The sequence below is a fragment of the Stylophora pistillata genome, chromosome 5 (assembly GCF_964205215.1).
Source record: "Stylophora pistillata chromosome 5, jaStyPist1.2, whole genome shotgun sequence".
NCBI classification, from domain to species: domain Eukaryota; kingdom Metazoa; phylum Cnidaria; class Anthozoa; order Scleractinia; family Pocilloporidae; genus Stylophora; species Stylophora pistillata.
The window spans coordinates 8,417,993-8,433,182 of NC_142523.1; the positions used below are offsets into that span (position 1 = coordinate 8,417,993).

The 15,190-nt window shown below is 38.2% G+C and overlaps 1 protein-coding gene and 1 pseudogene across 1 annotated transcript; both read right to left on the reverse strand.

Moving 5' to 3' along the window:
* Positions 1 to 1,389: 1,389 nt before the first annotated feature.
* On the reverse strand, positions 1,390 to 4,535 carry LOC148730086 (uncharacterized; annotated as a pseudogene).
* Positions 4,536 to 4,995: 460 nt separating this feature from the next.
* On the reverse strand, positions 4,996 to 14,989 carry LOC148730087 (uncharacterized). The gene is made up of 7 exons (XM_088761755.1): positions 14,359 to 14,989; positions 10,596 to 10,648; positions 9,853 to 9,914; positions 9,689 to 9,740; positions 8,992 to 9,083; positions 8,474 to 8,585; positions 4,996 to 5,247 (listed from the first exon to the last, which is right to left on the reverse strand). Exons 1-7 carry the CDS (start codon positions 14,903 to 14,905, stop codon positions 5,179 to 5,181), a joined length of 987 nt encoding a protein of 328 aa, XP_088617881.1. The 5' UTR covers positions 14,906 to 14,989; the 3' UTR covers positions 4,996 to 5,178.
* Positions 14,990 to 15,190: the final 201 nt, after the last annotated feature.

Consider the following 15,190-nt stretch of genomic DNA (forward strand, 5'->3'; position numbering starts at 1 on the left):
ATACTAAATACATTATAAAATGCAAAATATATTATTTCAGTGAAAACGGGTTTGGCAGGATAAATTTAGCAAAGACTTTCACATTTACTAAAACAACCTTCAAACACCATACTAGTATATTACACAAAACACTTTTTACAAAACGTTGTTTAGGCATGCATTCTATGGTTACTTTTGTTGTTCTTTTTCTTTTTTATTAACAGAGTCTGTAAATAAAAAAGGTTTATTTTTCTTTGTTAAGAGAGCTAATGCCCATAAAATTTTTCTTTCAACTCACCATGTGAAATCTGAGAAGCTCATTGTATCTGATTTATCATCACGGGTTTATTACGAATCAACTTAACGGCCTGCTCCCAGTTGGCTTGTTACCTCAATTGGTAGAGCGCTGCACTATTATCGCAGAGGTCAGTGGTTCCAATCCCGTACAGGCCTGATTTTTTTCAGGTCTGATTTTCGCTATTGCATAAATAGCGCTCTCTACTGCGAGGATCGTGCATCATACGTATCAATTGATTCGCGAGAATTTTGAAATCCTTGGCGTGTTTCTTCATCCATTTCGTCGTGATGTACGTTAAAAATTTATTTATAATTGCAAGCCGACCATTTCGTCGTCTCGCGATGATTAAGACTCTTACGAATGAAAACCGCAAAGTTTCGTCTTAACAAAGTTTTCCAGAACTTCACAACTTGAAACTTTAAGATGGTTTATAAGTGGGCCAAACAGCTTGAAATTACGGGGTCATCCTTGGTGTAAAAACCTGACGAGGTCTTCTTTGTTTCATGAGGTATTGTTTTGCTGTACGCTATTGCTTTTAATGTTTTTTTGTCTTTGTTTTACGTCACTCGTGAGCTTCACAGGTTTTTACACCGAGGATGAGCCAGACTTCCGTATAAACCCATACTTCATTATACAAAATAAAAGCAGAGGCCAAACCACAGATCACCTTTGGGACTACGGCTCTGTTTTTGATAGTTATGAGGTTATTATGGAAATCTTTCCCACACCAATTTAGTACTTCGTGCAGTTTTCGTCGATGGCAAGGTATTTGTTTGAACATGGCCTTTTGAAATTTAATGTAACAAATTCTCCTTCACAAAATAGCTCAGGAAGTCTTACTTCTCAATATTGACTTCTTGAAACTTAAAAAATTAGAACAGACAAGAAAAATACTTCTTGAAAATTAATATACTTCTTGTGAAAATATTTTGCTGCTTAACTGTTGTTGTATGAGATTACATGAGAAACCACCAGTGACTGATAAAGACAGCACTTTCCTAACATACGCGTAATTTTGGCGTTATTAATCAACAGGGTTGGGGTGTAGGTCAATACATTGCCTTGAGATGTTCAGCGACATTTACACATTTACAAAGACCTATTTTGACTAACTGGATGCTATTTCGTACCTTGATGCAATTCTTTGCTTGCATTGTTTTCCTTCACCATTCATTCCTATGCTTTACTGTGATATTTATGTTAGATATTTATGTTAGATTTTTAGATTTTAGAATTTATATTGTTAATTGATTAATAATCACTGATTAGACTAGTGTCCCCAATTAGCTTGTGCTTGTACAGCTAAATACATTTGACAATTAAATAAAGTTTTTTTTATTATTATTATTATGCAGTATACACGTTTGGATGCTGGTGAGCTGAGCAAGATAGGGCGAAAATTCGTAGCCTATCTGCATGACAGGACTGTTAACTATAATAATATCTAATGCTACTTAAATAGAAATGATCAATATAAAACAATTAAAGTGTCGATTGGCCCAATACTAAGATGTTTTTTTTCAAATGTTCATGATGTACTGTTCAGCTCTTAAAATATCCTTAACTTAAAATGTTCATAAAATACTGTTCATAAAAGCCAAATCATAATGTCCTTAAAGTTCTTACGATGTAACCAGTTTAAATGTTCTTGCAATGTTCAGAGTGCTATTTAATACAGCTTTCTGCATTCTCAGCAATATTTCTTTGTATCTTGTACCAAAGATGCCCTTCATTTCAGTTTCCAGAGCTTTAGACCATCCTCCAAGTACATCTATAATGACGTTTACTTGTGAGATCTTGTATCCTGGGTGTTGTTTTGTCAGCTCAAGTCTAAGTGCTCCATACTTCTTAGTCTTTTCTTTGTCTTTTTTGTCTCTTTTGTTGATCCAAGGGCAGCTCATTTCCACCAGAAGTACCTTCTTGTTTTTGTGGTGGATGAAACGTGCATCCACACGATTAGATCGTACATATGTACGATCAGCCTATACTGGTACATCCCAGTATGCCTCAGCATCATGTGATTTATAAAGAGGTTTAGGCTTCACATCTGAGAACCATGGCGGAGTACTATCAGCGAGCTCTAGGTCTTTGAGCATCTCAAAGAAGAACACTTTCAAAACAAAATTGTGCCTTCTAAGTACTTGGACTGAGCTAATGATGGACATCCAGCAAGTACATGTGTCATGCTCTCAGGACCTTCGCCACACATTCTACATTTGACATCGTTCTTGTCCGTTGTTCCAGTCTTGGAGGCCATGTAGACCTGTGTTGGTGTGAGCTGTTCGTACGGTTCCATGATGCCTGCGATACAGTGGGTAGGAGCTTATTGCCACTTATTGAGCCATGCAAAACAATTTTCATGGCTCAGTTGATCATCTTGCCATCTTGCTTTTAAAAGACTTCCTTGCCACTGTTGATCTTCGACTTTTTTGACAAGTTTCTCATTTACCACTTTCTTTATATGCTTCTTGATGTGCAGATCTTTGGTAGTTATCTCTGGTTCTTCTGTTGGGCTACATGATGGTTCAGTGGTATTCAAGTTCAGAGTTGTATCCAGTTCTTCTGCAAACTTCTTCGCGTCAGTGATAAGAGAGGAGAATCCCCTGACTATAGCACATTCTTCAAACCGTTGCACAGATTTCATCTTGGGGTCTGGACTTTCATAGAGTTTAACTGGTGTTGTGATCTTGATCAGCTTATACTAATAATAAAAATAATAATAGTAATAATAATAATAATAATCGACTTTATTTAAAGAGGGTAGTACATAACAGCTTGCACTGATAAACCAGTGGCCCTCAAAACTAAAGTTAGTAAGTAATACATTCTAAGCCATAGAGATTAAAAATAGAACTAGTCGAACAATGTAACTATTCAAAGACTATAAATACAATAAAACTAGATTATAATACAGCTTCAAAAGAATCAATACTCTTGCTCAATACTCTTGCTCAATGGCTCGTAGTCCTCGTCCTCCTTTCTCCCTCTTATTATTATTGTTATGTCGCAGAGAAATCAACTGAATGCTACATTCTAATCAGGCAGCACAGGGCGAAAACCGTAACCTGTGAGCCATGGAGTAAAAAAATAAATGTACATTAACTAATCCTAAAAAGCTTTTCCGTTGTGTCTACGGTCCTCCTAACAGAAAGTCAAACTGCCACCTTGAAAGTCCGGGCAATATTCAGCGTGCCCGAGAGCACTGCCCTCTGCATCTTTCGCAGTACGTCTGTGCTTCTGCCTCCCACCAGCTCGCGCATCATGACATCCAGCTCCCGTGACCACCCCCCGAGGGCATCCATAATGATGTTATATTGCTTCACCTCGTAGCCTGGGAACTGCTGCCTTAGTTCCCAGCGAAGGGGTCCGTACTTCAGTGTCTTCTCTTCATCCTTTCTTGTCCGATTGTTAACCCACGGGCAGCTCATTTCCAGCGTCACAACTCTCTTGCACATATGATTTACAATGCGTGCATCCACATTATTATTATTATTATTATTATTATTATTACTATTATTATTATTACTATTATTATTATTACTATTATTATTATTACTATTATTATTATTATTACCTGAAAGGGCAAAAAGAAACTTTCATTTCCCATTTTTTTAAAGCGGTTCAGTCAGCTTATTTATAATTCCTCGAAAAAAAAAAAAAAAAAAAAAAAGAGAACAATACTGAAGTTGTCACCCTAACGCCATGCGAAGGTTTTCGTAAATATCATATAACGCCTATTCATAGAGGATTCCTCCCCAGGACTCAACTCCTTTTAATTCACCGGCAAGAGGAAAATTTCTCTCTCCACCAAACATTTACTCGCCTCCGGCTTGCCAATATAATACATTGATAAGTTTACCCTTTAAAAGTGTTCCAGGGAAGATCTATTACGGTTAATGTAGCATTCTTTCATCTTAATAAGCGTACGTGCTATGATAAAACAACAAACTACAAGTTATAAACTCCTTCCCAGCCTCACCCTGTGTCCGTCGAGAAAATGATTTGGTCAGCTATCATAATCAGTCCTTGGCGAGTCTTCAATAAAAAACAATTCTTAGGTGCTCCAGGCGATCTTTGACTGTTAGAAATTACTAATTTACGAGTGTTTAACGTCTTTCAATGAAGTGAAGCAGTTCAGACCACGAGGAACACCAAGATGTAAATGAACTGAGGGATTCACAAGTGTTAATTCCCTCCTCGCGACTTAAAACTTGAGAACGAGGTCAGAATAAATTCACGCAGCAAGGTTCTGGAAGTTGACACTGAATTAGTTTTTATAGTTTAAAGTCTTACCAACTACTTACCAGATTTTCATAACGTATATTATAACTTTTACCTTTAGAAGAAATTCACTGCCTATTTTTTCATGTATCAGAAACTTTCAAATCGAAGGGAAAAAAAAAAAAAGAAAGCTCTTGTAGAGAATCTAAGGTTCAAACATACTTTCTCAATTTTCTCTCATAATTTTTTGCAGCATGCAGTGGAAGTGGTTATGCTCAGCACAAAAATCAGAAAACATAAAATCAGTACACAGGAAAGTGTGAACAGCGTTCTGAGACGTTTGCTATCCTAACGACGAAGTTCTCATGGGGTGTGACAGAAGGATGTCTTCATGACGGTGCGGGAATCTTCTTATTTTTGTGTCTTACAGAAGTGTACTTCGAGAGAGACTTGGGAGTAAAGTCGAATTCTTTAGCAAGCTTATAAACTTACAAAAATTTGAAGTTTGTGGTTAAAAATTTATTTCATTAAATAACGTCATTGTCCTTATGACTTCCTCTCAACAAAGACTTCTCTGAACGCTAAACAATTACCTTTATCTACCATATTTACAACTGAGCAGGTTTTACCGTACTTCGATACAAAAATAATAAATTATTCTCTTTTTCATTATGCCAAATTCATCTTTCTCTGAGTCTTTCCGTTACAAGTCTTCTGTCAGCTCTTGAAAGGTCACTGGCGATAGAAAGCTACAGTAGATCAAGAAAAAATGTTGTTAAAATGATGGCAAAACTGAGGTGGCTGAGCGTAATTCTACAGCCTTAGCTTAGTGGCTGACTGTATTATTTGTATTTGTATTTGTACTTGTATTAACGATATTTAGACAGGCCAGCCCAATTCAGCTTGCAACTGGTTTAAATGGAGGCCTGTACATATCACCCATTCCACCCCAGGGGAGGACATCCATCACTCTGTAATCTCATGTGTGGGGAATTAACGTCTCCTACCCCAAACCTGCAGGAGACGGGACCTCCATTTATTCGTCCCTATCCGAGAAGACTAAAATATCTAACCATTTCTTGAAGTTACTGAAAGGTAGCAAATTCTTCTCAATTATTTTAATGGCCTGCAGTGCAGGCGGATTTTGGCGGGGCGAGTGGATATTCCCATGGGCTGTTCAGGCCGCCGTCTTGAATTAGAGAAACAGTGGAGAGTTGGGACGAGGTAAAAAGTTTACTACGCTAGTGAGAGGGAGAGAGGAAAATTGGGAAAGGTGAGGGGGAGGGTTTTCTTTCCCCGTCCCCCCACCCACTCCGACATTCTCGCATTCTCGTCCCAATTCTCCCAGTCCGCAGCGAATCCAACATGGCGGCTTAACACTCAAAACCTAGCGACTAAATACAGCAATGGCTCCGACCTGTAATTGGATGTTAAAAATAGTAAAATTTAATAAGTTACATCTTAACTCCTTGCTTGTGAGTATTCTTTAACCGTGTGTCTCGAAGCGGAACAGTGAAATATCAATGCGAGTGAAAACACTGATGTGTGTCAAACACGAAATGGTTACTCACCTAACGAAGAGAAGGCAGAGCCTTCATTGTTCAGCGAGGTCGTTCCGCGATATGCCGGCGATGACTACCTCATCTGCTGACCAGTTTCGCTAAATAAATTCATTTAGTTGGTTCAGGCTCAGTTCAGGAGGACGAAGATCAGAGACTGGAGCCATTCCTGTATTTCACCGCTGACAGGAATGGCTCCGACTCATGTGTTTGTTAATTTTTTTTTTGGTTTGTTTTGGCTAAATAATTTATAAACTGAGATAAATTTAAAAGTGTTTTTTATTAGGTTCTTCTTAAGTTGAACATTACAATGCTTGCAAATGAAGCCCTCTAAAATTAATACAGGGCTACGTAGTGTCAAAATTAAAATACATGTTTCGAAAATCACGCAGTGTTACATGACGCTGCGACCGATATTTTCAATTTACAGTATGCTCGGCTGGAGGAGTTTTTTTTTTTTCGTTTTGGCTAAATTATTTATACACTAAGATAAAATCTGAACGAGTGCTCTTCCCATGTTGAACGTTTAGTAATTTATACGCTGAGATGAAAAACCTGAAAGAGCGCTCTTCCTATTTTAAACCCCACGCTGAATGTAATTGAAGCCCTCTTTTATTCATACAGGGCCATATACTTTCTGTAATAATGTCGATCTATCATATGACCAGTACGACCACCTGGGCGCTTTCATCGAAACAATTTTAAGAAAATGCCCGTGTGAGGGTCTGAGTGATGCGAAAGTAGAAAGAAAGAAAAAGACAGTGTGACAATAAATTCTTATTGATTGAGTAAGGTCGGGCCGTACTGGAAAATAAATGGCTCTCAGTCGTGACGCAAGGAGCTCCCTGCGCTCGGTTGGTATTTTACTGTCCGGCCCTCCCACTCAGTCAATAAATGCATACTCTTTTTTTGCAGCAACTGCATGTCACATTTGCAACCTTACGCGGTACCTTTCTAGTTTTGCGTGACCTCAGTTTTTTAAAGGCACGACTTCAACTTTCTGGATGCTTATAACATTGCGTTATTCTCGAAACGTGACATGCAGATGCAGCATTAATTTAAAACTTAGACACTACATGGCCCTGTAATAATTTAAGGAGGCTTCATTTACAAGCATTGTAATGTTCAACTTAAGAATAACCTAATAAAAGATACTTTCAATTTTATCTCAGTTTGTAAATTATTTTACCAGAACAAAAAACAAATTAATAAACGCATGAGTCGAGCCATTCCAGTCAGCGGTGAGATACAGGAATGGCTCCAATCTGTTCGTCCTCCTGAACTCAGCCTGAACCGACCAAATGAGTTAGTCAGCGAAACTAGTAAGCGGATGACTTAGTCATCGCCAGAATATCGCTGAATGACCTCGCTGAACGAGAAAGGCTCTGCCTTCCCTTCGCTATGTAAGTAACCATTTCTTGTTTGACACATCGGTGTTTTCACTCGCATTGATATTTCATTCTTCCGCTTCGAGACACACGGTTAAACAATACTCAAAAGCAAGGAGTCAAGATGTAACTAATTAAATTTTACTATTTTCACCATCCAATTGCAGATCGGAGCCATTCCTGTATTTAGTCGCTTGTCACTCGAAAGATGAAAACCACCAAAACTTAAGACCTCGAGTGTTGGACCAGCCGGGACTCGAACCCTGGACCTCCCGCACAACAGTCCAGCGCACTATCCGTTGGGCTAACATAGCCGTAAGTATAATTTGGATTTATCACCTGAGTTGATAATGGAAGCTGGCCACCATAAAACAGATCTCGAAGCTGACGTTTCGAGCGTGAAAAAAATGAAAAAAATCGATTTAAGCGCGCCGCACGGAACTCTGGGAGTGAGGTGCCCGAGAAATGTAGGATCTGACGTTTGAGTGGCATAGGCACGAGTTAGTCTGAAACTTATATTCTGATGGCACGTTGAAGAAGTTTTCGTGGCATCGTGGAAGTTACGGATTATTTAAGCATTTCGCGGGAAAATTAATGCTATCTCGGTCGGTCAGTCCCACGTTTGACCACCATATTATTTTGTATTTGTTGTAATTTTCGTTTTCGACCTCCATGTTAAATATCATTTAAATCCTTGAATTTTTTTGGGTGAAAAGTGGTGTAACGAGGTTAGTTTGCCCTTTCCTCGGGGCATTGTGCTGCTGCGTTGAATGAGGAATACGTTTCCACATATTTTTTGGGCACATCTAAAAAGTGGATTTTTTAGTGGTTTTTCGTATCTGGCGTAGCAAAGGTTCTTTTCGTAGAACCCTTAGCTTCACTGAACACAAGTTGAGATTGTGTCAGGATGTGTATATTGCAAGACTGACTGACTCATTCTAAATAACCTTTCCACATTGAATGTCTCACGTGAGTGTATTAAGAATATAGTACTTTTCCGATGCGCCTCACCAAACTTATCAACTTACCCTCTCAAATGTCACATGGTCAGGAGGTAAATAACACTCCAAATGGTGGTAATGCTTCTGCCTGTACTGACGATATCCACGATCGGTGAACGAAACAACCCACCTTAGAGACCTGTGATTAAAACACATAGGGCCAGTTATTTACACGAGGTCCAACCCAAACCGCGGTCTTACGCAGGCAGTGGGCCATAAGTATTCTCTGTAAGAGGATGTTTTCATTAAATAAATGTCCTTCCACTGTTAGCTTTCGGCTTTCGGGCGTGAAAGGACCTCAATAGGGTAAACTGATAGCCGTTAAATGGCCTAAAACGTGAGCCGTCTGGCGTACAAATTGACAAGTTTTAATCGTTAGGCGAGAGAAAAGTTAACCGTAAAAACAATTTCTGGTGACAGCTGTAAATTTGCGAAAATTTTAACCATTAGCCATAAAAGCCACCATTGAGACCCTCGTGTAATGGACCAGGCGGGTGGGGGAGGGGAAGGGGGGCTGGTACATATTCTTAAAAACAACAAATTACCTATTTGGAATGAGGCTGCCGCAAGTTCTGCATTGTGCTCGACCACTACGCGCATGCTCGACACCGTAAGAATAATCAAAGTAGTCAGACTCCTTGAACAAAGAAATGAAAAACAATTAAATCATCGATATTCTCATTTTCAAAATAAAAATATGATCGTGTAGTCTGATGGTCATGCAAATGACTATTGTTGGTAGCGGAAGTCAACATCAAAGCCATTCAACGCTCACTACGACTTACGCTCAGATCGTGGAAACGTCAGTCATTACCAACTACAACAGTCTTTATCTGGATTTCTCCCCCCGGGATGATCAGACCACACGATCAAACAATTTCCAGGCAAAATACGCGTAACTAATCATATTTTCACTTCAGAAAACGCACAGTACCCTAAATCAACAACTATGCAGCAAGTTATTTTTTCAGTGTGACAAAAGAAAGAACTTAGTGTACAAAAACACTTTCTGTCTCTTCTAAACAACAGGCAGCCTACGTAACAATTCTTGTACGTTTAGCTCTAAATACCCTTGCTGAGATATTTCGGCCCTTTCCCCAAATCCAGTCACAGTCCCTCTCGGTCTAACGACTTGTACAGACTGTGGCTGAGAGGAGATGTGAAGGATAGATTTTGACCGTTGTGTAAGATTACCAAATAGTCCAAATACAACATGACAAAAACAACTTGAATCAACAGTACCTCTTCTGAATAATTCTCACTGTCACTACCTTCTTGATCAGATTCACTATCACTAAATTGAAAAAAGAATCAAAGCAAATTTTAAATGAAGAAATTTATGATCTATCTTACGTTTAGACAAAAAGTTGCCTTTACGAAAAAAACACAACTGAACCAGCCCTGACCTGGTTGATGAAGCAGGCACAACTTTCTTTGGAGTTTTCTTTTTTGCTTCTTTGCTCATCTCCTATAAAGGAAAGTGAAATAAGATTAAAAAGTACTACTGGTTAATTTTTTCCTTTAATTTTCTTGCCAAGATCTTTGAAGATCTTTTATTTTCTTGCCAATATCTCCAAAGATCTTTCACTTTCTTGCCAAAATCTTTAAGAATGTTCTATTTTCTTGTAAAGATCTTCAAGGATCTTTTATTTTCATGCCAACATCTAAGTGCAGCTCAGCATGTTGAACTCACATAGATTCCCTAAGACCATGCAGAAACAGAGTTAAGTCTTGACAGATGAGCATATAGATCAGAAACAGTATTTTAAAAACTGCACCCCTATTCCAGGATGTCACACTTTGTCAAAACATTAAGGCTGACCGTGAGAATGTCTAATAGGATACAAGTACAATTCACTTAGACTTTCACTTAATGAGAATGTCTTATAGGATACAAGTACAATTCACTTAGACTTACACTTAATGAGAATGTCTTATAGGATACAAGTACAATTCACTTAGACTTTCACTAGTTGGGCAAGCAAAACTGTGGAGAGAAAAAAGGCCTGATTGACTTATGATAGACTACAAGGTTCCCCTTCCAAATTGTCATGTATTACCTGACAAAAAAATAAAAGAGAGAGAAGTTGGTGTTCCATCAAAAATAACCTTAGGGGTCTAATCTACACCTCTTTAACTGTTACCTCACCTTCACTGGTACAGCATACTTGAGTTGAGCCTTTGCTCTACAGTTTGGACAGTCTTTTGAATGACTAAGAAGAAACAGGAAATATAACTTCAACACTTTATGGTCCCTAAACAAAATTCTAAAATGTGATTGGTTAGCACCTCAATTTAAGCACTGAACTTAGGGCACCAAGTGAGTTCACACATCATGCCTTTGCAACTGAAGAGAACACAAAAACTGTGCCTTGGTTCTTTTCCTCACAGAACACAAGTACACAATTATTTTTTTATAAATGCCTCTGTTTAGCCAATGATTATTTTTATATTTCTCAATAAAAAAAATTATACTCTTACCATGCAGCGAGGATAAAATAATGTATTGTAAAATAATTTGACATGACTACTGTAAATGGATTTACCTTAACCCTAACATCAGTGCATATTCTCCATAGTTACTGTTCTTTATACATTCCCTAAGGTGCTGATAAATATATCTTATTAGACGTTTTGTTGTGTAGTATTGCTGAGTATTTTTACAAGTTGTGCCGCATTTTGACGAGCCCGTAGGGCAAGTACAAAATACAAATAACGAGTAAAAAATACTCAGCGATACTACACAACAAAACGTCTAAAAAGTTATTTATTATCCAACATGCCAGACTGTTATTTCAGTGCGGGCGAATTTTGTGGATATTTATTTTCGGGGAGTGTGTGACAGAAGTATGCAAAGCGGAATGGAATTGGCGCGTTCTTGTGTCACTGTTTCTATTTTCTTCATTAAATGAAGAAATTTTCTGGTCGTCAAGCTGTTTTTTTTCATTCGATTCATCTTATGAACTTGGACATATATTTGCCAGCCATTCTGACTCTTCGTCGTCGGAAATATGATTCAAATTGTCCGCCACTTTTTTTTTTTTCCTAACTAGAATCCAATTCTTCGCTTGTGCGATGCAAGAAAACCTGTTTAACCAGTACTACAATAGATGAGTACAAATATCACGTGATATTTGTACTCGTCTATGGCGTTATTTGTGCTCGTCTAGGTGTAGTTGGATAATAAGGAGAGTTTATTCAACAATGAAGAGCTTATCTTTTGTTGGTGATCATTTTCCTTATTCTCCTCACCTTTATGTGTGATACAGGGATGATATTGTATGCAGAAAATAGATGTTAGTCACTCTTGGGGATAAAGGGTTAAGATGAATTTTGAACTGAAACCAAAAATGTTCTGTAACATGTCTTACCAAAGCCAGTCCCTGATACAGCCAAAACAGAATGTGTGTGAGCAAGGCAAAGTGTGTGCCAATACCATGAGTTCACAACAGATACAGCAAAGTAACTCCTCATTTAAATCGTTCAGGCACTTCTTTGATACGCTGTCATCTACCAGTTAAAAGGAAAATTTGACATGAGCCCTGTTTGACAATTCTCCCTGTGTGTTGTTTTAGAGGAATACTTGCCAATTTGGTTGGAGAATATAGCATTCTATCAGAACTGAGGGGAGAATTTAACATGTTCCCTAGCTAAACAACTACTCATGCCATAACAATTTCTCCCTGGGTTCCATTTGACCAAGGTATCAATTTTAATGGAGAATATAGCTTAATTTCTAACAGAACTGAGGGGAGAATGACTGAGTACTGAAGAATTAACAGGGAAGTGTGATGAAATGCTGGGGGATAACTTTGCAATGGACTAACATCCCATCCAGGGGGGGGGGGAGTAGTGATACTCCTAGTTGCTTCATGCTAAGAAAACCAGGATAATCTCCCACTGGGTGGGTCACTCAGCTCCAGTACAGACTAAATCTACCTTTTTTTTTTTACCAGAAATGACACTAAGGGCTTTTTTCCACATATTCCTTCATTACATAGAATGCCTTCTGAGGAGAGTTGCATCATACATCATGAAGTTCTGTTTAATTCACCTCTAGGAGTTAAATGTACCTTTGTTCATTTTAACTTCTTCCTTTGGATCAACCTTTTGATCACCTTCCAAACCCTAAAAAATATTATATTTAATGGTTATGAAAGTGGCCAAAAACACTGTGCAGTATAACTAGATGCTAAGATACCTTATAGAATAAATAATTTTAATTAATAAATGTACAATTTATCTCTTTTAAAGGAGAAGAATGCTCCTCAAACCATATATCTCTACCACAGAGATTTCAAATGTGCTTCCAAAAAGAAAAAAACAGCTTTTTCCCTTACTGTTAACACTGATTGCCAAATGATGACAAAAATAGTATCCAGACTTACTGAACAACACATTACTGTCCTGAACAACACTTAACTGGCATCTATATTATGATAGCATTTAAACAACACTGAGAGAAAATTTTCAGAAGGCTAGATTAGTCTTCCTATTTCAATACCACGACAGGTAGCATCATAATTTCAAATGTCTTAAATTTCGATATTGAGATAGTAACATGTACTTTTCTGGAGTATAAAACTGAACTTCCTCCTTATGATTTGTAAATTATTAAATATCTGCTAGAAATTAAAAATTAAGATTTCACAGTATCATTATTTTGTATTTAAAAATGATGCCTTTTAATTATAAAAAGTCAAGAATTGACCTGCTTGCCTTCCATGCTGCCTTTTGCCTTCATTTCATGAGAAGAACTGAAAATCAATAAAACACAACTCAACCTTTTACATGTTTCACACCTATGTATACATAACAACTGTAAGTAATGCAGTCAATTATGCGATTCAAGGAAATTCCATCTCGTCACTCGTGAATTCTGCCTTCAATTGCAGTTGAAACCCAATGTAACTGATGAACACGTAATAGTTAAGAGTGTTTACGTAACTTCCGTTGTCACGCAAGGAACATCAGCTTTTCAGATCAAATTGGCCTTTTCCATAACCACATCTGATCAGAAGGAACGGAGCAAAGGATAAAAGACTTAAAGAATAAGAGTTAAGATTGGAGAAAGAGGTATGATTTGTAGTTTATAATGTGCATGCTTGTCGATTTAGTTACATTTGGGTTCGATATTATTGCCGGTATCACTAGTGATTCAATATATTTAGTAATTTTCTAGTATTGTGATACGCCCCCTGTTTCATATTATTAATTGTAGTAATAATTCCCTTTCTTTATAATTATCTTTTCAGTTTTTAGCTGAATCAAGCACGTAATTAAAGAAAAGTTGATAGATAGAAAGACTGGCTTGGTTCCTAGTAATATTCTTATCCAACCCTACCGCGTTCAGAGCACCAATGGAGTGTGAGACTGTTAGAACACCTCCGTCCGTTACACCCAATATGGCGTCAGTTTTTTTTAGTGCAATTTGATGTAGAATTCCCTAAAAAAGTAAAAAATTTCCTAAAAAATTGCTTAAAATTCTTGAAAATTCAACAGGTGGAAGAATACTCCTCAGGTTTGGAACTTTATTTCACCTGTCATGCTCAACATAAAAGAGAAAACACAGTATAGCACTTACTTTCTCTAAGAAGATGCTCCATTGCAATTCAGTCCCTCTCCCCCCTCAGTAGTTCATCAAGTTCCCCTGACAGCTTTGTCTGTTAGCCATTCACACTCTTGGGTGGGGAGAGGAACTGTGAGAGCACAATGTGTCATGTCCTCGAACACAATAAAATTGCCTCTCTGTGGGCAACTTATAAACGGTTACCCTTCTACTACAGTACATGAATTCTCCTCCCCTTACTTCCATAAGACTTCTTAGAAGACTTCATTATTCTAACATATTTCTCGGATCTAAAACCAGACAGCCCCCCCTTTAAAATTTGTCACCTCTGTCTAGTTCGCACTCCTTCCCTTAGGTCCAGTAGCCCTGCTAACACCTTTCAAAGTACACCAGTACCTCTCTGTTATGTACCCATACCTCTGTAGTTCACTTGGTGATACAAGCTTTTTCCGTTTGGTTCGCCTTCGCACACTCCCATCGTTAGTTCCTTCTCCAAAGGAACCCACTTTTTCAGAATCATTTTGGCAGACCTCACTAAAAACATAAACAAGTTCCGAATCGTACGCTGACAAACTCTGTCCTTCTTTCGTTTTAACACCTGCACCTCCAAAGACAACTACATCACCATCGCAAAGGACAGCAGAACTACGCTTTGTTGTGTTTACTAGCAGCCCGTTCAGTCCTTGACAATTAATCCTGAACCTTCCATCGTTGAAATGAATTTCAGCGTGAACACGACTAATCATTAAAGGACACATGGCACTGTCCATAACAACATCCGAGTGTTCACTACTGCGTCCGAGACGAGTGACAGTCGGTTTTAGCAAAATTTGTTTCGGTTGCAGAGATGGATCATAGGATTTCCCTTCGACTTTCTGCAAACATAGCATTTTTCTACTCTGATTTCAGCATGCAAAAGCCTCTAATAACAGTTCAAGATTCTTGCAGTGTTCTTGGAGAACTGCAAAGGGCGATTTTGATAAACAGACAACTACGACACGAATGTCGGAAATCAATCGGGTAAGATCGGACAAGCTCGGATAAAAATTCTCGCCGGTAAAATCAGGAACGAGAATGGGAAATGGGGAATGAGGAATGGAAATGAAAGGGATGTTTTGTCTTTACGCTGACCTCACTCGCACTCACATTCCTCGCCGGAAGCCACGCTGATCATA